The 25,720-nt window shown below is 44.9% G+C and overlaps 1 protein-coding gene across 1 annotated transcript in view; it reads right to left on the minus strand.

Annotated features, from left to right (window-relative positions):
- The window catches only part of ppp2r3a (protein phosphatase 2, regulatory subunit B'', alpha), an 82,107-nt gene that overhangs the window by 11,472 nt on the left and 44,915 nt on the right, over positions 1-25,720 (minus strand). Inside the window, 4 exon segments of the mRNA XM_072691187.1 lie at positions 507-581; positions 1,094-1,196; positions 8,514-8,617; positions 8,886-9,146. Coding sequence (XP_072547288.1) covers positions 507-581; positions 1,094-1,196; positions 8,514-8,617; positions 8,886-9,146 — 543 coding nt within the window.

Raw genomic sequence — 25,720 nt, forward strand, 5'->3', positions numbered from 1 at the left:
ACTAATGCTACCAACCCTTATGACACCCCCCCAACACACACAAGCACACACACTCCAGCTGTCCACAGACAGACAGACAAACGGACAGGGAACGGTTCTTAGTGTGAGTCATCACTCCTCTCCGGACTCTGCTGTGCTTAAACATGGCCAGTCGTGCCTGTCTACACTAATTAATAAACAATTAATTAATAAACAATTAATTAATTGTCCACTAACGTAGATTAATAAGCAGATAATTTAAGGTCAGATTCGCTCAGAGTTCAGAAGTCTGTGTGTAACTTTGGCTGCTAAGACTAGTCGTACCATTACACGTCGCCATGGTAACACAGTTACTAAACCAGCTAGTGCTCGTTGCCCTCATTTGCATGATTCATAACACCACACCGTCACACAAACACCACCTAAACGTCTGACATTAAATGTTTATTACAGTGGAACTGAGGGATCTGCAGTGTGTGTGTGAAACGGCTGCACTGCGCCCCCACAACCTTAATGAAGATACGTACAGTGGTGATGTAGCGGGAATGGAATTCTGGAGCATCTTTTAAGAACGTCAATCCCGGGTGAGTGTCCACGATGTCCTAGAACACAAACGACACAATCAGACCAACATCCCAACACCGAGCACCAGCTGTGCCTCTTCACCCATCTTTAAAACAACGTTTTTAAAACTCAGTGTCTCGGGTGGCCGGACACAGCTGGGTTCTGTTCGTAGGCTGCATTCTGCGTTCATTCTGGTTCTCTGTGTGACTGGCTCTTTAACAGTTCTACATCACAACTGTTGAAATGAGAGAAGAAAAAAAATGATCTTAAAAGTTGTATTGATCCATTTGTATTTAAGATTTCTGGAGTGTTTTTGTCCCTCAGGGAAGAATTCTCTATTTATGTCTCAAAAGTGTCATACAGCCCATTAACACCTGTCCACATGTTCAGTCTTCAGTAATGAACCCTTCTAGAGAAAGAGAGGACAGCACACAGGACTGGAGGATTTGATCTATGTTTATATCTGCTTTATAGAGCCACTCAAATTGATAGAAACCAAACATTAGACACTCCTACAGAACACACACACACACACACTCCCAGAGCTGACCTGTAAAAGGGGGATGAAGTCTTCCTGTTCAAGATAATTACAACCCGGCTTGGCCAGCAAGTAAACAAACCTGGATGCGTCGTCATAGCAGCTGTGTAATAACCTGAGAGAAAGATACAGGTTTTCATCTTTAATTATGGGAACAATTTAGCCCAGAGCAGAGGTTCTTAACATTAGACCCCCTGTTCTGCACACATTCTCCCTGGTATTACACTGTAGTAGGCTGCATTATCTTGCATTAGACTGTACAAGACTGTAATATGCTTTACTAGGCTGTATTAGACTGTACAAGGTCATATTAGACTGTATCAGACTGTGCTATGCTGTAAGACTGTATTAGACTGCTGTGTTAGACTGTGCTATGCTGTGTTAGACTATATCAGACTGTGCTATGCTGTGTTAGACTGTATCAGACTTGCTATGCTGTGTTAGACTGTATCAGACTGTGCTATGCTGTGTTAGACTATATCAGACTGTGCTATGCTGTGTTAGACTATATCAGACTGTGCTATGCTGTGTTAGACTGTATCAGACTGTGCTATGCTGTGTTAGACTGTATCAGACTGTGCTATGCTGTGTTAGACTATATCAGACTGCTATGTTAGACTGTATCAGACTGTGCTATGCCGTGTTAGACTGTATCCGACTGCGCTACGCTGTGTTAGACTTTATCAGACTGTGCTATTCTGTGTTAGACTGTATCAGACCGAGCTATTCTGTTAGACTGTATCAGACTGTGCTATGCTGTGTTAGACTATATCAGACTGTGCTATGCTGTGTTAGACTGTATCAGACTGTGCTATGCTGTGTTAGACTATATCAGACTGTGCTATGCTGTGTTAGACTATATCAGACTGTGCTATGCTGTATCAGACTGTGCTATGCTGTGTTAGACTATATCAGACTGCTATGTTAGACTGTATCAGACTGTGCTATGCTGTGTTAGACTGTATCCGACTGCGCAGCGCTGTGTTAGACTTTATCAGACTGTGCTATTCTGTGTTAGACTGTATCAGACCGAGATATTCTGTTAAACTGTATCAGACTGTACTTTGCGGTGTTAGACCGTATCAGACTGTGCTATGCTGTGTTAGACTGTATCAGACTGTGCTATGCTCTGTTAAGACTTTATCAGACTGCACTATGCTCTGTTAAGACTTTATCAGACTGCGCAATGCTGTGTTAGACTTTATCAGACTGTGCTATGCTGTGTTAGACCATATCAGACTGCGCTATGCTGTGTTAGACTGTACTTTGCTGTGTTAGACCGTATCAGACTGCTATGCTGTGTTAGACCGTATCAGACTGTACTATGCTGTGTTAGACTATATCAGACTGTGCTATGCTGTGTTAGACCGTATCAGACTGTGCTATGCTATGTTAGACCGTATCAGACTGCGCTATGCTGTGTTAGACTGTATTAGACTGCTGTGTTAGACTGTATCAGACTGCTATGTTGTGTTAGACTATATCAGACTGCACTATGCTGTGTTAGACTATATCAGACTGTGCTATGCTGTGTTAGACTTTATCAGACTGTACTTTGCTGTGTTAGACCGTATCAGACTGTACTATTCTGTGTTAGACTGTATCAGACTGAACTATTCTGTTAGACTGTATCAGACTGTGCTATGCTGTGTTAAGACTTTATCAGACTGCTATGCTGTGTTAGACTATATCAGACTGTGCTATGCTCTGTTAAGACTTTATTATACTGCGCTATGCTGTGTTAGACTTTATCAGACTGCACTATGCTGTGTTAGACTTTATCAGACTGTGCTATGCTGTGTTAGACTGTATCAGACTGTGCTATGCTCTGTTAAGACTTTATCAGTATGCACTATGCTCTGTTAAGACTTTATCAGACTGCGCTATGCTGTGTTAGACTGTACTTTGCTGTGTTAGACTGTATCAGACTGCGCTATGCTGTTAGACTGTATCAGACTGTACTTTGCTGTGTTAGACCGTATCAGACTGCTATGCTGTGTTAGACCGTATCAGACTGTGCTATGCTGTGTTAGACTGTATCAGACTGTACTATGCTGTGTTAGACTATATCAGACTGTGCTATGCTGTGTTAGACCGTATCAGACTGTGCTATGCTGTTAGACCGTATCAGATTGTACTATGCTGTGTTAGACCGTATCAGACTGTACTATGCTGTGTTAGACTATGTCAGACTGTGCTATGCTGTGTTAGACTGTATCAGACTGCGCTATGCTGTGTTAGACTGTATTAGACTGCTGTGTTAGACTGTATCAGACTGTGCTATGTTGTGTTAGACTGTATCAGACTGTGCTATGCTGTGTTAGACTGTATCAGACTGTACTTTGCTGTGTTAGACTGTATCAGACTGTGCTATGCTGTGATAAAAACTGTATCAGACTGCTGTGTTAGACTGTATCCGACTGCTGTGTTAGATTGTATTAGACTGTGCTATGCTGTGTTAGACTGTATCAGACTGTGCTATGCTCTGTTAAGACTTTATCAGTATGCACTATGCTCTGTTAAGACTTTATCAGACTGCGCTATGCTGTGTTAGACTGTACTTTGCTGTGTTAGACTGTATCAGACTGCGCTATTCTGTTAGACTGTATCAGACTGTACTTTGCTGTGTTAGACCGTATCAGACTGCTATGCTGTGTTAGACCGTATCAGACTGTACTATGCTGTGTTAGACTGTATCAGACTGTACTATGCTGTGTTAGACCATATCAGACTGTACTATGCTGTGTTAGACTATATCAGACTGTGCTATGCTGTTAGACCGTATCAGACTGTACTATGCTGTGTTAGACCGTATCAGACTGTATTATGCTGTGTTAGACTATGTCAGACTGTGCTATGCTGTGTTAGACTGTATCAGACTGCGCTATGCTGTGTTAGACTGTATTAGACTGCTGTGTTAGACTGTATCAGACTGTGCTATGTTGTGTTAGACTATATCAGACTGTGCTATGCTGTGTTAGACTATATCAGACTGTGCTATGCTGTGTTAGACTTTATCAGACTGTACTTTGCTGTGTTCGACCGTATCAGACTGTACTATTCTGTGTTAGACTGACTGCTGTGTTAGACTGTATCAGACTGTGCTATGCTGTGTTAGACTATATCAGACTGCACTATGCTGTGTTAGACTATATCAGACTGTGCTATGCTGTGTTAGACTTTATTAGACTGAACTTTGCTGTTAGACCGTATCAGACTGTACTATTCTGTGTTAGACTGTATCAGACTGAGCTATTCTGTTAGACTGTATCAGACTGCTGTGTTAGACTGTATCCGACTGTGCTATGCTGTGTTAGACTGTATTAGACTGCTGTGTTAGACTGTATCAGACTGTGCTATGCTGTGTTAGACTATATCAGACTGCGCTATGCTGTGTTAGACTATATCAGACTGTACTATGCTGTGTTAGACTATATCAGACTGTGCTATGCTGTGTTAGACTATATCAGACTGCACTATGCTGTGTTAGACTGTATCAGACTGTGCTATGCTGTGTTAGACTGTATCAGACTGTACTTTGCTGTGTTAGACTGTATTAGACTGTGCTATGCTGTGTTAGACTGTATCAGACTGTGCTATGCTGTGTTAGACTGTATTAGACTGCTGTTAGACTGTATCAGACTGTGCTATGCTGTGTTAGACTATATCAGACTGCGCTATGCTGTGTTAGACTATATCAGACTGTGCTATGCTGTGTTAGACTATATCAGACTGTGCTATGCTGTGTTAGACTATATCAGACTGCACTATGCTGTGTTAGACTGTATCAGACTGCGCTATGCTGTGTTAGACTGTATCAGACTGTGCTATGCTGTGTTAGACTGTATTAGACTGCTGTGTTAGACTGTATCAGACTGTGCTATGTTGTGGTAGACTATATCAGACTGTGCTATGCTGTGTTAGACTATATCAGACTGTGCTATGCTGTGTTAGACTGTATCAGACTGTGCTATGCTGTGTTAGACTGTATCAGACTGTGCTATGCTGTGTTAGACTTTATCAGACTGTGCTATGCTGTGTTAGACCGTATCAGACTGCACTATGCTGTGTTAGACAGTACTTTGCTGTGTTAGACTGTATCAGACTGCGCTATTCTGTTAGACTGTATCAGACTGTACTTTGCTGTGTTAGACTGTATCAGACTGTACTATGCTGTGATAAAAACTGTATCAGACTGCTGTGTTAGACTGTTTCCGACTGCTGTGTTAGACTGTATCAGACTGTGCTATTCTGTTAGGCTGTATCAGACTGTGCTATTCTGTTAGACTGTATCAGACTGTGCTATGTTGTGTTAGACTTTATCAGACTGTGCTATGCTGTGTTAGACCGTATCAGACTGCACTATGCTGTGTTAGACAGTACTTTGCTGTGTTAGACTGTATCAGACTGCGCTATTCTGTTAGACTGTATCAGACTGTACTTTGCTATGTTAGACTGTATCAGACTGTGCTATGCTGTGTTAGACTGTATCCGACTGCGCAGCGCTGTGTTAGACTTTATCAGACTGTGCTATTCTGTGTTAGACTGTATCAGACCGAGCTATTCTGTTAAACTGTATCAGACTGTACTTTGCGGTGTTAGACCGTATCAGACTGTGCTATGCTGTGTTAGACTGTATCAGACTGTGCTATGCTCTGTTAAGACTTTATCAGACTGCACTATGCTCTGTTAAGACTTTATCAGACTGCGCAATGCAGTGTTAGACTTTATCAGACTGTGCTATGCTGTGTTAGACCATATCAGACTGCGCTATGCTGTGTTAGACTGTACTTTGCTGTGTTAGACCGTATCAGACTGTACTATGCTGTGTTAGACTATATCAGACTGTACTATGCTGTGTTAGACTATATCAGACTGTGCTATGCTGTGTTAGACTGTATCAGACTGCGCTATGCTGTGTTAGACTGTATTAGACTGCTGTGTTAGACTGTATCAGACTGCTATGTTGTGTTAGACTATATCAGACTGCACTATGCTGTGTTAGACTATATCAGACTGTGCTATGCTGTGTTAGACTTTATTAGACTGCTGTGTTAGACTGTATCAGACTGTGCTATGTTGTGTTAGACTGTATTAGACTGCTGTGTTAGACTGTATCAGACTGTGCTATGTTGTGTTAGACTATATCAGACTGTGCTATGCTGTGTTAGACTGTATCAGACTGCGCTATGCTGTGTTAGACTATATCAGACTGTGCTATGCTGTGTTAGACTTTATCAGACTGTACTTTGCTGTGTTCGACCGTATCAGACTGTGCTATGCTGTTAGACCGTATCAGACTGTACTATGCTGTGTTAGACCGTATCAGACTGTATTATGCTGTGTTAGACTATGTCAGACTGTGCTATGCTGTGTTAGACTGTATCAGACTGCGCTATGCTGTGTTAGACTGTATTAGACTGCTGTGTTAGACTGTATCAGACTGTGCTATGTTGTGTTAGACTATATCAGACTGTGCTATGCTGTGTTAGACTGTATCAGACTGCGCTATGCTGTGTTAGACTATATCAGACTGTGCTATGCTGTGTTAGACTTTATCAGACTGTACTTTGCTGTGTTCGACCGTATCAGACTGTACTATTCTGTGTTAGACTGACTGCTGTGTTAGACTGTATCAGACTGTACTATGCTGTGTTAGACTATATCAGACTGCACTATGCTGTGTTAGACTATATCAGACTGTGCTATGCTGTGTTAGACTTTATCAGACTGAACTTTGCTGTTAGACCGTATCAGACTGTACTATTCTGTGTTAGACTGTATCAGACTGAGCTATTCTGTTAGACTGTATCAGACTGCTGTGTTAGACTGTATCCGACTGTGCTATGCTGTGTTAGACTGTATTAGACTGCTGTGTTAGACTGTATCAGACTGCACTATGCTGTGTTAGACTGTATCAGACTGTGCTATGCTGTGTTAGACTGTATCAGACTGTACTTTGCTGTGTTAGACTGTATTAGACTGTGCTATGCTGTGTTAGACTGTATCAGACTGTGCTATGCTGTGTTAGACTGTATTAGACTGCTGTGTTAGACTGTATCAGACTGTGCTATGCTGTGTTAGACTATATCAGACTGCGCTATGCTGTGTTAGACTATATCAGACTGCACTATGCTGTGTTAGACTGTATCAGACTGCGCTATGCTGTGTTAGACTGTATCAGACTGTGCTATGCTGTGTTAGACTGTATTAGACTGCTGTGTTAGACTGTATCAGACTGTGCTATGTTGTGGTAGACTATATCAGACTGTGCTATGCTGTGTTAGACTATATCAGACTGTGCTATGCTGTGTTAGACTGTATCAGACTGTGCTATGCTGTGTTAGACTGTATCAGACTGTGCTATGCTCTGTTAAGACTGTATCAGACTGTGCTATGCTGTGTTAGACTTTATCAGACTGTGCTATGCTGTGTTAGACCGTATCAGACTGCACTATGCTGTGTTAGACAGTACTTTGCTGTGTTAGACTGTATCAGACTGCGCTATTCTGTTAGACTGTATCAGACTGTACTTTGCTGTGTTAGACTGTATCAGACTGTACTTTGCTGTGTTAGACTGTATCAGACTGTACTATGCTGTGATAAAAACTGTATCAGACTGCTGTGTTAGACTGTTTCCGACTGCTGTGTTAGACTGTATCAGACTGTGCTATTCTGTTAGGCTGTATCAGACTGTGCTATTCTGTTAGACTGTATCAGACTGTGCTATGTTGTGTTAGACTTTATCAGACTGTGCTATGCTGTGTTAGACCGTATCAGACTGCACTATGCTGTGTTAGACAGTACTTTGCTGTGTTAGACTGTATCAGACTGCGCTATTCTGTTAGACTGTATCAGACTGTACTTTGCTGTGTTAGACTGTATCAGACTGTACTTTGCTGTGTTAGACTGTATCAGACTGTACTATGCTGTGATAAAAACTGTATCAGACTGCTGTGTTAGACTGTTTCCGACTGCTGTGTTAGAATGTATCAGACTGTGCTATTCTGTTAGGCTGTATCAGACTGTGCTATTCTGTTAGGCTGTATCAGACTGTGCTATTCTGTTAGACTGTATCAGACTGTGCTATTCTGTTAGACTGTATCAGACTGTGCTATTTTGTTAGACTGTATCAGACTGTGCTATTCTGTTAAACTGTATCAGACTGTGCTATTCTGTTAGACTGTATCAGACTGTGCTATTCTGTTAGACTGTATCAGACTGTGCTATTCTGTTAAACTGTATCAGACTGTGCTATTTTGCTAGACTGTATCAGACTGTGCTATTCTGTTAGACTGTATCAGACTGTGCTGAGTGTTAGTAGAGTAGGTATAGGAGGAGTGGGTAAATAAGAGTTTTACCACACTGTGACTTCAATGTTAGGGGTCGGTAGTTAATAGGATTATCAGATTTAGGGGCAGGGGTCACTCACTTCCTCCAGGTGGCAATAAAAGTGTGCACTGAGACAAAGCCTGTCCTCTCTCCTCCTGCGCAGTTAAACATGGGGGCCTTCCAGTACAGCGGACATCCACATGCCTGAAAACAACAACAGTGTCATCTCCAACACTACCTCTGTGTTCAGACACAATAGAACCATATACTACACTGCCGCTCCGTCTAGAACACATAACCCTTCTTGGACAGAACTAGTAATGTAGTGTGCTAGTGGAGTAATGTAGTGTGCTAGTGGAGTAGTGCTAGTGGAGTAATGTAGTGTGCTAGTGGAGTCATGGCAGTAATGTGACGTTCCTCAGAGCACCGGGACATTTATGATCATCAGTAGAAGAAATGGAGACACGAGCACCTTCGCAATCTTCCCCATCTCGTAAATGTCGGCCTTTTCCTCTTCAAACTCGGTAAAGGCTGTCTCGATTTTGGCAATGATCTCGTCATAGTTGGCAGCGCAGTTTGGAAGGCCTGTGGGGAAGTAGAAGCGTGGAATGTTTATGGACGGGGGAGGGGGGGTGACCACTACTTTGGCTGGTGGTGGAGAGGGGGAGCGGGGGGCCGGAGTGGACAGAGCTGGAGCTGGAGGAGGACTTCCGGGTTTCTTCTCTGGTTGAATCTGCACAGAGAGAGAGAGAGAGAGAGAGAGAGATCACATTTAACTGACTTCAGCCATTTATGATCAGTATCATTACACTAACTTATACTGAACACCTGTGTCTGGTTTTGATGTAGAAATAAAGGCGCCAAACTGAAGCAGAAGAGGATCTCTGAAGCAGTGATGTGAAAGAACAGCTCTCTAGGATTTTTTAGAGGAATCCTCAATTAAAATCCTTTGGTAAATGTTCCGACGTGAAGAACCTCCACACAAATGAATGGTTTTCCCAGAACGTCTATTTAGAAATCTTACAGTTTGGAGTCCAGACATGGTCAAAAGTGAAAAGTGTCACAAGTCTCTCCAGAACGTCACTGAACACTGTTAGAACGGAAACGATGACGGGAGAAGTGAAACAGAAAGACTGATTCCTTACAAATCTGTTCCTGCTCCAGACTGCTTTAAGTAACTATCAGCATTAAGCGCTGTTTCTCAGTCCTGTTCGGACCCACAGTTCTCCCACAGCAACTGATTCCCCATCCACAGCTCAGCAAATGTGAGGGCTGTGTGAAATTTATGGAGCCATCCCTGGATACAGGTCGCTCACCCCAGGCTGAGGAGCTCCAGAACTGGAACACAGAATGGACTATGATCAGTTCTGCTGCATCTTCAGGGTGAAGACCAGCGAGCCACACTTCCTCCAGATACCAGCACCCCAGTTCAGGAGTCAGGCACCGTCATCAGGGTGGCCAGATGTGGACAAAGAAGTACGCTGTGATTTTACGGCAGCGCCCTGCGACTGCCACTGTCTTGGAGTGCAGTAATTCAAAAAACACAGGGACAGTGGTGCTCAGCAGTTAGAGCTCTGGGCTGTTGATGACAGGGTTGTGGGTTCGATTCCCGGGCTCGGCAAGCTGCCACTGTTGGGCCCTTGAGCAAGCCCCCCTTTACCCTCTCTGCTCCCCGGGCACTGGAGTTGGCTGCCCACCGCTCTGTGCGTGCTCACTGCCCCTAGTTCACTAGTGTGTGTGTGTGTGTGTGTTCACTACCACAGATGGGTCAAATGTGGAGAACACATTTCACTGTACAGATACGTGCATTTTTTTACTTTTAATCCTTTATGTTCCACAATTAAAGCTTTGTCTGCATTATTATTGTTTGTTGAATAGCCTGGAAACATCACAGAAACTGATCAGGAATCTCACATTTCAATAACCATTTGACTCATTTGCATAATGTATCCGCTGCAGTATCAATATTGTAAACATTACCTATGCAGTAATAATTAGCAATCCTCATATCCTGTTACTCCAGTTAGCTTTCCTGATCCGATTCTAAGGAACCCTCAGAGATTTGACATTTACTCTGAAATCCTGTTTCAAAAATGCCTCAACCAGGAAAACCAGAGCATGCAGCAGCTGGTGAATTTGTGCTGGAATCTGGGATGAAAATGTGAACCACCTGATGTGTCCCAAAGACAGGGATCTAAAAGCTTCACATCATCTGATGAATGACATTATTTGTAGTGTTTTTCTATTATTACTCCATGTTTGAGGTCTGGAACCTTTCTTTACTATCTGCTGGAATCTGTTCGCTGAGGTTCCATCAATTCACCAGAAACGTTGACCCAGGAATGAGACTCTATATCGCATGTTTTTGAGAGTTCTTTATAGGACTCTTTCTTTTTGAGCATATGTGCCTAATGTAGTTCTGAATCAAACACTGTTCTCCACCTCCAAGTCACCGACAGTAATCAGCAGGGGGTGGTGCAGTGTGCTGTTTTGGTAAGCATGGCATGCATACAGTCTAATTTACACTCCGGACACCATTGGTCTTTGACAGCTGATGTCTGCTCTCGCCATGCGTTCTCTCAAAGGACCCTTGCAACACCCAGCTGAAGGTTAAATGACTGCTAAGTTAAATGCCAGAGGCAGGTGTGTTGCACTGATCACACTCTGTACAAAGTGTTTGTTCCCAGCCTGAAGAAAAGAAATCCTATGAGCACCTAGAAGCCAGCAAGTTGTGACTGTAGACCATAATTGTAGACCATTCTCTTTGATAACGCTCTTTATAAAGCTCATACCACACAGCTGAGACGGCTTGTGTTATGTTGTTGTGGATTAAGCGATTGATAAGCTGAAGGTTAATAATCGATATAGAAAGTATAGTTCGTAGCTCTGCGCTGAAGCCGGTGCTTGGTAGAGGTTCTAGCTGAGCACACACCAGGCTGGTGTACTGTATGTATTGAACACAACAGCTGTGGCCCTCCCCTCCTTTCTGCCCAAAGCTCCTGTACGCAACATTCTCTTGGACACTGTATTCCTGAAGCCCTTTGCCACCCCAACCCCCAGCAGCACTATTAATAGACTTGTTGGTATCTGCCTGTGAATAGTTTGTCTTCCCTGGCATGTGCGAGTCAGTCGCAGTGGTCTTTTGCGGAACTTTTCAGGCCCCAGCCTACTAACCTGCGCTTGCTGGAAAGACTTGAGCCTCTTCTTGAATCGTGACGGTAGGACAAAGTCACAACCCCGAGCCAAAAATGCAAGCTCCCCACGCAGGTCAGGGTCCTCCCTGAGCGAGGCCTCCTTTATCATCATGGTTGCGGTGTCCAGAGAGATAAACCAAACACCAGAAGTGAAGTTTGTGAAATTACTCCTGATGTCCTTGATGATTTCCACTTAGATGTCTGCAGGTCACTCTCTCTGCCCAGTGCCTCCCTATCTCCCACCTTTTCCTCACTTTCTCTCAATCTTGTCCACTCCGCACAGTGTGCGCGCACACACACACACACACACACACACACTCACATACACACTCACATACACACCACCTTTCAAAACTCTCACTCGCAGGGTCCTGTCCAGAGCTTTCCAGTTGTTGGGTCTTGGTGCATGGAGGGGTTCCCGGAAATGCAGCTGCTAACAGGGCATCTGGAGCTCAAGAGCATTGCAGCACCAGTGCCAGGCCTTCAGGCTCCTGCCTTCCTTTCACAAAACATAAAAACACAACTCGCAACTCAACTAGTCCACAGCCAGTGGCTCACAGCTCCGCGAAACATGACCCTCATGGGGGTTTGCCTCCCAGACAAGTCCTGATCTCTGCCTGCCGTGTCCTGACAAGCAAAGGGCTGAGCGCAAGGGTGGGCTTGGTTGGGGATTGAGGGGGTCAGCTGTGTCAGATGTCCGTTCGTGCCTCTGTGCGTGGATCAGCAAAGATGCATTATGGGAAAGGAAGCCCCCACCCCTCTCTGGCCAGAGGAGCTAAAGTTAGTCGGCAAGTGCGAGCTGCTGTCGATCATGACTTTGTTTATGCACAGCGTGTGGAGAGAGAGAGACCAGCGATAGCTTAGAGACTGAGATCCGGCTTCAGCAAGTTCATGGGGTACACTTTGGGACTGGACGGAGGAGCATGCGAGCTTTTTTCTATCTCTTCCTCAACCTTGGAATGCATCATTTCTAAGAGTGCACCAACCTTTTTGGAACAACTGTGATCCTGGAGTAACCCAGCCTTGTATGTTTTGGCCTTTGTCCTGCTTTAACACCCCTGAATCAACTAATCAGCTCATTAATAAGCAGTTAATAAGACTGTATTCAAATGTGCTGAACGGTAGTGCATCACGACTAGGGAAAAGAAACACTGACCCTGAAAATGAACTTTACATTACACAAAGAACAGAATCAACAGCTCCAGGAAGCTCAGAATTAGAGAGGCCTTAGCTTGTTCAGCATGAGGGGAAGAATGGTGTCAGGCTCTTGTGCTTTTCTTCAATGGTGCCTACAACCTGCAACCTGCAACAAGCCAACGGATCCTGACTGGTCAGACCAACAAAAAAGTGTCACTTTCCAACATCCTGACTGACCTCTTTGGCATAGTGGGTTAGGGTTAGTGTTAGGGCATGAACTGATCAAGATACTTTCCATATGCACTTAAAACATTCCTGTAGTACAGAGCACCTCCTTCCACACACATCTACTGCATCTACAGCGACACCTTGTGCCCACTGATGTGAATTTCTAGGCCTGAACAAATGTTTTATTCATGATAATTAAGAGCTGAATCAAAGCCATCAGAGAAGACCTGCTGAGCACAAAGTGAAAATACAAACAGAGGAACTTTAATGTTTTTGCATAACTGAGTCCCCCCCTCTGGCCTGCAGCTCTTCTCCCCTTTCCTTTCAGTCTTATAAATAACTCTGTGTACAGGAGGCCTCCTGACATTTCAGCTGCACATAGCTATCCCACAATTCCCTGCCCTGTCTCCGGCAGCTGTTAGATGAATATCAAACACATCAAGATTTCAGGATGGGCAGGGCAGAGGGCGTCTTCGACTGCTGCTAATGCCATTAGCCAGACCAGTTCTGATTACTGGCCACAGGAGAATAGAGAGCTGTAATTAACATTCATGATTGACTGATTGATCCGAATCCAGGAGCACAGTTCTACAGGGCTACAGTATCTACAGCAATTCAGCTCCCGTTCTGTCTTTCCATCACAGCACATTCTAATCACTGCAGCACCACAGATCTGCCGCCACAAACGCTCCAAATCTAAACTGATAAATTAACGTTCACTATTCCTGACAGGTCTCCTGAGGTCTTTTATGTAAGAGAGACCTTAAATGACATTTTGACATTTTGACTTTAATCCAAGGCATAATGGCCGTAAAACTGATATAACATCTGTGTGGCTTAATCTGTTGATTGAGATATTAATAGACAAGAATTTCTCCACTGCCCCCAGATCTTTATCCCAGTCACAGATGGCAAGACATGCTATTTCATGTGTCTCTAGGAAAGTTCTGAGTTTTGTTCAGCAAGTTTGATCTGTTAATGTTCAGTCTACTCTCTAATTCTTCATCCAATTATCAAGTTATCCAAGTTGAACAGAAGTGGGCTGGAAAATGGGTCAGTGCTTTAGATGAAGCATCTTTACTGGTGACTACACTAGAAAGTTAGAAAGCTGGGAACAGCCAGACTACCGCAAACCTGGAGCAGAGAGGGCCCAACAGTGGCAGCTTAGAGGACCTTAATATTAAACCCACAACCTTGTGACCAACACCACCACACTCCAACTACCACTGCCCCTCAGCCATACTGGACTGGCACTGCTCTCCATGCTTGGCTGTAGAATTTGAGCCTGCCAGAAAGCATGGCACGTGTGTTATTACAGGAAGATCAAGCACGCTTTGTATGAGGAAGACCACAATCCTGAGGCTGGAGGATTTGTAGGTAACTGGATCTCCTACTGCTTGAAAAACCACAGCAGACGGCCAAGCAGCCCTGAAGCTCTCCAACACTGTCTCTGTGAAAAGTCTGATTACCTGTGTGGATTCTTCAAAAGCACCTGTGACTGTCCTAAAACCTCTTCTGAGATCTGAACCCACTCCCATCAGCAAGATCTGAACCCACTCCCATCTGCAAGATCTGAACCCACTCCCATCAGCAAGATCTGAACCCACTCCCATCTGCAAGATCTGAACCCACTCCCATCCGCAACATCTGAACCCACTCTCATCTGCAACATCTGAACCCACTCCCATCTGCAACATCTGAACCCACTCTCATCTGCAACATCTGAACCCACTCCCATCTGCAACATCTGAACCCACTCCCATCAGCAACATCTGAACCCACTCCCATCAGCAAGATCTGAACCCACTCCCATCTGCAAGATCTGAACCCACTTCCAGATCTCCTTGGATATGAAACATAATAAAAGGTGGGGGACTGCGGACCCCTTTAACCCCTTAACGCAGAAAGGCTCATCACACCCTGAGGAGTGTTCCTCCGTAACTACAGTCTGGTGGAGCTCTTCTCTGCACTTTCTCACTCACTTTCTCTGAGAAAGTTTGTAAAAACACTTTAAACTGTTCAGAAACTGCAGCTTTAAAGTTTTGTGTGATGAAACAGTAAGTGCCGGAAAAGGTGTGAAGAAGCAGAAGGACAGAAGGACAGAAGGACAGATGGGCAGAAGGACAGATGGGCAGGTGGGTAGACGGGTAGATGGGGCTTGTCACCGTTAGGTGTGAGTGCATTCGCTGAGAGCAGCAATGTCGTCAGCAGTGGGAAACCCAATGAGGAGGGGACAGTTAATACATGTTCTGGGACGTGCTGTAACAGCGGCGTCTCTGGAGCTGCGGCCGCTGCAGAGTGTGTTCTCACATGGACGTCTCTCCACACACACACACACACACACACACACCTGTCTTCATCTCATCTCGCAGTGTGCTGAGCCAAAGGCCCTCAGCCAGCTAAGACATACTTTACCCAAAAATGCTAACGTGGCCAGAGATCCAGAGCAGAACAGCCAGGGGGATCCATCTGCTCTACTGATCATTCTTTACATAATTCAATAAATACTTCATACAATAATCCTCTGAAGGAGAATCAGATTCTCTGCATCTTAACCCCTCCGAAGAGGCCATTCTCTACAGACGGAAAAAACCTACAGTAATTTTAATTTGCCTGAAACACTGAAACTGAGCTGAGGTTCTGTTTACCAGGTTCTGTTTACCAGGTTCTGTTTACCAGGTTCTGTTTACCAGGGTATGCTCTCCTGTGGGCAGTTCCAGAATTATTAGTTAGCGCTGTTATTGGTTTGATCCTCTTGACAGTTGTTTTTTAAAGAACACTCTTAGATTCATTCATTTAAATCTCAGCAAATAAATATTAATCAACAGAAATATTTCACTAAAAATCAGCAAAACCACCTCAACACTGATTCACTGACTCCTCATTACTGACTCCTCATTACTGACTCCTCATTACTGATTCATCATTACTGACTCCTCATTACTGACTCCTCATTACTGATTCATCATTACTGATTCATCATTACTGACTCCTCATTACTGACTCCTCATTACTGATTCATCATTACTGATTCATCATTACTGACTCCTCATTACTGACTCCTCATTACTGATTCATTATTACTGATTCATCATCACTGACTCCTCATTACTGACTCCTCATTACTGACTCCTCATTACTGATTCATCATTACTGATTCATCATTACTGACTCCTCATTACTGATTCATTATTACTGATTCATCATCACTGACTCCTCATTACTGACTCATCATTACTGACTCCTCATTACTGATTCATCATTACTGACTCCTCATTACTGACTCCTCATTACTGACTCCTCATTACTGATTCATCATTACTGACTCCTCATTACTGACTCCTCATTACTGACTCCTCATTACTGATTCATTATTACTGATTCATCATCACTGACTCCTCATTACTGACTCATCATTACTGACTCCTCATTACTGATTCATCATTACTGATTCATCATCATTGACTCCTCATTACTGACTCATCATTACTGACTCATCATTACTGACTCCTCATTACTGACTCATCATTACTGATTCATCATCACTGATTCATCACTGACTCCTCATTACTGATTCATCATTACTGATTCATCATCATTGACTCCTCATTACTGACTCATCATTACTGACTCATCATTACTGACTCCTCATTACTGACTCATCATTACTGATTCATCATCACTGATTCATCATCACTGACTCCTCATTACTGATTCATCATTACTGCATCAGTGACTGTAAATACAATCCAGTAAACTGATAATAACATTACTAACTGTGGCGCGTCTCAGTCAGGTGCTGTCCTGTTTCAAACCCCTCTCCTTCCTCCTGCTCACTGAGGTGTGGATAAAATAATAAGGTAATTAGATGGAGTGAGTGCTGTTACCGCGGTAACAAAGGCAGCGAATCTGTTCTGTTTTCAGGAATAACAATATTTTCATTCCAGCCGTTCAGAGCAGCTCAGTTGCGGAGGTTCTGAATGCCATTGACCCCCCTGCACCACCTATAACCACCACCACCAGAGAGAGTGAGAGGGAGTGAGAGAGAGGGAGGGAGGGTATTTATAGTTCTGCAGCTGTTGTAGAAGTGAGTCGGTCAGGCGTGTTCACTCAGAGCTGGACGTGTAACAGGTGTAAAAAGTAGAAACCTGCACTTTCACTGACCAGCTCGTTCAGTTCAGTTCAGTTCAGATCAGTTCAGTTCAGTTCAGTTCAGTTCAGTTCAGATCTGTTCAGTTCAGATCAGTTCAGTTCAGTTCAGTTCAGTTCAGATCAGTTCAGTTCAGTTCAGTTCAGATCTGTTCAGTTCAGATCAGTTCAGTTCAGTTCAGATCAGTTCAGTTCAGTTCAGATCAGTTCAGTTCAGATCAGTTCAGATCAGTTCAGATCAGTTCAGTTCAGTTCAGATCAGTTCAGTTCAGTTCAGTTCAGTTCAGTTCAGATCAGTTCAGATCAGTTCAGTTCAGTTCAGATCAGTTCAGTTCAGTTCAGATCAGTTCAGTTCAGTTCAGTTCAGTTCAGTTCAGATCAGTTCAGATCAGTTCAGTTCAGATCAGTTCAGTTCAGATCAGTTCAGATCAGTTCAGTTCAGATCAGTTCAGATCAGTTCAGTTCAGATCAGTTCAGATCAGGCACATAAAATTACTTCTGAACAAAATACCAGGAATAAAATGAACAATGAAAAAAAAATCAGCTAATAATAAACAGCTAATAACTATTAATAACTACAGTATACTTTCATTTCTTATTAAAACTGTAAAATAATAGGAGCTATATTTATATACATTCTTATTTATAGTAGTTTTAATAAGGTGGGTGGGGTTTAATAGGGTGTCTTCACACTCTCCACTCTCCTCACTCTCAACACTCTCAACACTCGCATCACTCTCCTCACTTTCCACTCTCTCAACACTCTCCTCACTCTCCTCACTTTCCACTCTCTCAACACTCGCCTCACTCTCCTCACTTTCCACTCTCTCAACACTCTCCTCACTCTCCTCACTTTCCACTCTCTCAACACTCGCCTCACTCTCCTCTCTCTCAACACTCGCCTCACTCTCCTCACTTTCCACTCTCAACACTCGCCTCACTTTCCTCACTTTCCACTCTCTCAACACTCGCCTCACTCTCCTCACTTTCCACTCTCTCAACACTCGCCTCACTCTCCTCACTTTCCACTCTCTCAACACTCGCCTCACTCTCCTCACTTTCCACTCTCTCAACACTCGCCTCACTCTCCTCACTTTCCACTCTCTCAACACTCGGCTCACTCTCCTCACTTTCCACTCTCTCAACACTCGTCTCACTCTCCTCACTTTCCACTCTCTCAACACTCGTCTCACTCTCCTCACTTTCTACTCTCTCAACACTCTCCTTACAATTAACACTCACCTCACTCTCCACACTCTCCTCACTCTCCACTCTTAACACTCTCCTCACTCTCAACACTCTCCTTACTCTCCACACTCTCCTCACTCTCCTCACTCTCAACACTCTTGTGGGGTGTGGTTCTGTTTAACTGGTGATCTCTCTCTCTCTTTGTAAACTGATTCCAGTAGATAAAGCTTCTTATTTGCTGTTTATTTCTGCAACAGGCACCAGGCAGACTCTCTCTCTCTCTCTCTCTCTCTCTCTCTCTCTCTCTCTCACACACACACACACCTTTCAATGTCATTGTCATGGCAACGAACCATAACCATTTACCTGGAATGACAGAAATACTTTAGGATGTTTTCAAAAGTGCTGCTTCTACTGCCCCTACTACCCCATCCGACTCTACTGCCCCTACTACCCCATCCGACTCTACTGCCCCTACTACCCCATCCGACTCTACTGCCCCTACTACCCCATCCGACTCTACTGCCCCTACTACCCCATCCGACTCTACTGCCCCTACTACCCCATCCGACTCTACTGCCCCTCTACTGCCCCTACTACCCCATCCGACTCTACTGCCCCTACTACCCCATCCGACTCTACTGCCCCTACTACCCCATCCAACTCTACTGCCCCTACTACCCCATCCGACTCTACTGCCCCTCTACTGCCCCTACTACCCCATCCGACTCTACTGCCCCTACTACCCCATCCGACTCTACTGCCCCTCTACTGCCCCTACTACCCCATCCGACTCTACTGCCCCTACTACCCCATCCGACTCTACTGCCCCTCTACTGCCCCTACTACCCCATCCGACTCTACTGCCCCTACTACCCCATCCGACTCTACTGCCCCTCTACTGCCCCTACTACCCCATCCGACTCTACTGCCCCTACTACCCCATCCGACTCTACTGCCCCTCTACTGCCCCTACTACCCCATCCGACTCTACTGCCCCTACTACCCCATCCGACTCTACTGCCCCTCTACTGCCCCTACTACCCCATCCGACTCTACTGCCACTCTACTGCCCCTACTACCCCATCCGACTCTACTGCCCCTACTACCCCATCCGACTCTACTGCCCCTCTACTGCCCCTACTACCCCATCCGACTCTACTGCCCCTACTACCCCATCCGACTCTACTGCCCCTCTACTGCCCCTACTACCCCATCCGACTCTACTGCCCCTCTACTGCCCCTACTACCATATCCGACTCTACTGCCCCTACTACCCCATCCGACTCTACTGCCCCTCTACTGCCCCTACTACCCCATCCGACTCTACTGCCCCTCTACTGCCCCTACTACCCCATCCGACTCTACTGCCCCTCTCAGACCTGAGGTTGATTATGAACAGTGTGTGTTCTGAAACAGGACCCATCTCCACCAGCAGATGGCAATGCAGGACTACAGGCTTCCTGTGTAGAACTGAGCCTCCAGAACAATTCTCTAACCCTGAACACCCCACACACACCTGCCCACCCCACACACACCTGCCCACCCCACACACACCTGCCCACCCTACACACACCTGCCCACCCCACACACACCTGCCCACCCCACACACACCTGCCCACCCCACACACACCTGCCCACCCTACACACACCTGCCCACCCCACACACACCTGCCCACTGGCAGAGTTCCAGAATAACAAACAGCTCAGATCTGATGAATAAACAGAAAGTACGGAGAGTCACTGAGGAACCGACCTGTGGAGAACCTGCGTTCTCTAATGCAGCGAGTCCGAGACGTTTCCCTACAGGAGTAAGAACACATTCCACTTCTGCTCCCCGCCGACCCTACGCTGCCCACTCTAGAACACCAGGGGGCACACTTTCTTTCCAGCTGGAAAACACGAATGAGTCCAACGAGCTGAACTTTCCTTCTTTATCTCCAGAAGCAGACGCGTTCTCCAGTAGAACTGTTCCTTGGGTTCTCCAGCAAACAGGTTCTCCAAAAGCACATTTTAGCAGAAGCTTTAAATTTGGGTCGGAGAGAAAGAACCTGCCAAGAGATCTTTAAAGAACAGTAAAGGAGAGGGCGAAACTTGTTCTGTAGTAGAAATGAGGAGACTGAGAACCGAGTACTGAGAACCTGATCATAGGAGAACCCTTCAGTGGTTCTGTTTCCTCTCTGACTGTATCAGTCTGCAGCTCGGTCTGAACTCTCAGCACTCACAGCGACAGCAGCGCTGCAGAGACTGGGAGCGGCTCACTCTGAGGTAGAGGTTCTCCAAGCCCACACCCAGCTCCTCAACACACAGCTCCTCAACACACAGCTCAACACAACAACACACAGCTCCTCAACACAAAGCTCAACACAACAACACCCAGCTCCTCAACACAACAATACACAGCTCCTCAACACACAGCTCCTCAACACACAGCTCAACACAACAACACATAGCTCCTCAACACACAGCTCAACACAACAACACACAGCTCCTCAACACAACAACACACAGCTCAACACAACAACACAGCTCCTCAACACACAGCTCAACACAACAACACACAGCTCAACACAACAACACACAGCTCCTCAACACACAGCTCAACACAACAACACACAGCTCAACACAACAACACAGCTCCTCAACACACAGCTCCTCAACACACAGCTCAACACAACAACACACAGCTCCTCAACACACAGCTCAACACAACAACACACAGCTCAACACAACAACACACAACTCAACACAACAACACACAACTCCTCAACACACAGCTCAACACAACAACACACAGCTCCTCAACACAACAATACACAGCTCCTCAACACAACACACAGCTCCTCAACACACAGCTCAACACAACAACACACAGCTCCTCAACACACAGCTCAACACAACAACACAACTCCTCAACACAGCTCAACACAACAACACACAGCTCAACACAACAACACACAGCTCCTCAACACAACAATACACAGCTCCTCAACACAACAACACACAGCTCCTCAACACACAGCTCAACACAACAACACACAGCTCAACACAACAACACACAACTCCTCAACACAACAACACACAGCTCAACACAACAACACACAACTCCTCAACACAGCTCAACACAACAACACACAGCTCAACACAACAACACAAAACTCCTCAACACAGCTCAACACAACAACACACAGCTCAACACAACAACACACAACTCCTCAACACAGCTCAACACAACAACAACACAACTCAACACAACAACACACAACTCCTCAACACACAGCTCAACACAACAACACACAGCTCCTCAACACACAGCTCAACACAACAAGACACAACTCCTCAACACAGCTCAACACAACAACACACAGCTCCTCAACACACAGCTCAACACAACAAGACACAACTCCTCAACACAGCTCAACACAACAACACACAACTCAACACAACAACACACAGCTCAACACAACAACACACAGCTCCTCAACACACAGCTCAACACAACAAGACACAACTCCTCAACACAGCTCAACACAACAACACACAACTCAACACAACAACACACAGCTCAACACAACAACACACAACTCCTCAACACAGCTCAACACAACACACAGCTCAACACAACAACACACAACTCCTCAACACAGCTCAACACAACACACAACTCAACACAACAACACACAACTCCTCAACACAGCTCAACACAACAACACACAGCTCAACACAACAACACACAACTCCTCAACACAGCTCAAAACAACAACACACAACTCAACACAACAACACACAACTCCTCAACACAGCTAAAAACAACAACACACAACTCCTCAACACACAGCTCAACACACAGCTCAACACAACAACACACAACTCAACACAACAACACACAGCTCAACAGAACAATACACAGCTCCTCAACACACAGCTCAACACAACACACAACTCAACACAACACACAGCTCCTCAACACACAGCTCAACACACAGCTCAACACAACAACTCCTCAACACACAGCTCAACACACAGCTCAACACAACAACACACAGCTCAACACAACAACACACAACTCCTCAACACACAGCTCAACACACAGCTCAACACAACAACACACAACTCAACACAACAACACACAGCTCAACACAACAACACACAACTCCTCAACACACAGCTCAACACAACACACAACTCCTTAACACACAACATCACACAACTCCTCAACACACAGCTCAACACAACAACACACAACTCCTCAACACACAGCTCAACACAACAACACACAACTCAACACAACAACACACAGCTCCTCAACACAACAACACACAACTCCTTAACACAACAACACACAACTCCTCAACACACAGCTCAACACAACAACACACAACTCCTCAACACACAGCTCAACACACAACTCAACACAACAACACACAGCTCAACACAACAACACACAACTCCTCAACACAGCTCAACACAACAACACACAGCTCAACACAACAACACACAACTCCTCAACACAATTCAACACAACAACACACAACTCAACACAACACACAACTCCTCAACACAGCTCAACACAACAACACACAGCTCAACACAACAACACACAACTCCTCAACACAGCTCAACACAACAACACACAACTCCTCAACACAGCTCAACACAACAACACACAGCTCAACACAACAACACACAACTCCTCAACACAGCTCAACACAACAACACACAGCTCAACACAACAACACACAACTCCTCAACACAGCTCAACACAACAACACAGCTCAAAACAACAACACACAACTCCTCAACACACAGCTCAACACACAGCTCAACACAACAACACACAACTCAACACAACAACACACAGCTCAACAGAACAATACACAGCTCCTCAACACACAGCTCAACACAACAACACACAGCTCAACAGAACAATACACAGCTCCTCAACACACAGCTCAACACACAGCTCAACACAACAACACACAGCTCAACACAACAACACACAACTCCTCAACACACAGCTCAACACAACAACACACAACTCAATACAACAACACACAGCTCAACACAACAACACACAACTCCTCAACACACAGCTCAACACAACACACAACTCCTTAACACACAACATCACACAACTCCTCAACACACAGCTCAACACAACAACACACAACTCCTCAACACACAGCTCAACACAACAACACACAACTCAACAACACACAGCTCCTCAACACAACACACAACTCCTTAACACACATCACACAACTCCTCAACACACAGCTCAACACAACAACACACAACTCCTCAACACACAGCTCAACACAACAACACACAACTCAACACAACAACACACAGCTCAACACAACAACACACAATTCCTCAACACAACAACACACAGCTCAACACAACAACACACAACTCCTCAACACAGCTCAACACAACACACAACTCCTTAACACACAACATCACACAACTCCTCAACACACAGCTCAACACAACAACACACAACTCCTCAACACACAGCTCAACACAACAACACACAACTCAACACAACAACACAACTCCTCAACACAACAACACACAACTCCTTAACACACAACATCACACAACTCCTCAACACACAACTCAACACAACAACACACAAATCCTCAACACAACAACACACAACTCCTTAACACACAACAACACACAACTCCTCAACACACAGCTCAACACAACAACACACAACTCAACACAACAACACAACTCCTCAACACAACAACACACAGCTCCTCAACACACAACTCAACACAACAACACACAGCTCAACACAACACACAACTCCTCAACACACAGCTCAACACAACACACAACTCAACACAACAACACACAACTCAACACACAGCTAAACACAACACAACTCCTTAACACACAGCTCAACACAATAACACAACTCAACACACAGCTCCTCAAGACAACTCCTCAACACACAACACAACTCAGCTCCTCAACACAGCTCCTCAACACACAACTCAACACAACACAACTCCTCAACACACAGCTCAACACAACACACAACTCAACACCACAACACAGCTTCTCAACACACAACTCAACACCACAACACAACTCAACACAACACAGCTCCTCAATGCACAGCTCAACACAACACACAATTCCTCAACACACAAGTCAACACCACAACACACAACTAAACACACAGCTCAACACAACAACACACAACTCCTTAACACACAGCTCAACACAACACACAACTCAACACACAGCTCAACACAACAACACACAGCTCAACACAATAACACACAACTCAACACACAGCTCAACACAACAACACACAGCTCAACACAATAACACACAGCTCAACACAACACACAGCTCAACACAATAACACAGCTCAACACAATAACACACAACTCAACACAGCTCAACACAACAACACACAACACAACCCAGCTCCTCAACACACAACTCAGCTCCTCAACACACAGCTCAACACAACACAACTCAACACAGCTCCTCAACACACAACTCAACACAACACAATTCAACACACAACACAACACAGCTCCTCAACACAACTCCTCAACACACAACACAACACACAACTTAGCTCCTTAACACACAACACAGCGTCTCAACACAGAACTCAACACAACACAGCTCCTCAACACAACTCCTCAACACACAACACAACACAACTCCTCCACACAACTCAACACAACACAACTCAACACAACAACACACAGCTCCTCAACAACTACTCACAACCCAGCTCCTCAACACACAACTCAACACAACTCCTCAACACACAACTCAACACAACTCCTCCACACAACTCAACACAACACAACTCAACACAACAACACAGCTCCTCAACAACTACTCACAACCCAGCTCCTCAACACACAACTCAACACACATCACAACTCACACAACACAGCTCCTCAACACACGGCTCAACACAACTCCTCAACACACAGCTCAACACAACACAACCCAGCTCCTCAACACACAACTCAACACAACACAATTCAACACACAACTCCTCAACATACAACACAGCTCCTCAACACACAACACAGTGTCTCAACACACAACTCAACAACACATCTCCTCAACACACAACACAGCACACAACTGAACACAACACCGCTTCTCAACACACAACTCAACACAACACAGCTCCTCAACACACAACTCAACACAACTCCTCCACACAACAACACAACTCAACACAACACACAGCTCCTCAACAACTACTCAACACAACACAGCTCCTCAACACACGACTCAACACAACACAACACACAACTCCTCAAAACACAGCTCAACACAACACAATTCAACACAACCCAGCTCCTCAACACACAACTCAACACAACACAGCTCCTCAACACACAGCTCAACACAACAC

Source organism: Salminus brasiliensis, chromosome 11, assembly GCF_030463535.1.
Source record: "Salminus brasiliensis chromosome 11, fSalBra1.hap2, whole genome shotgun sequence".
NCBI lineage: Eukaryota > Metazoa > Chordata > Actinopteri > Characiformes > Bryconidae > Salminus > Salminus brasiliensis.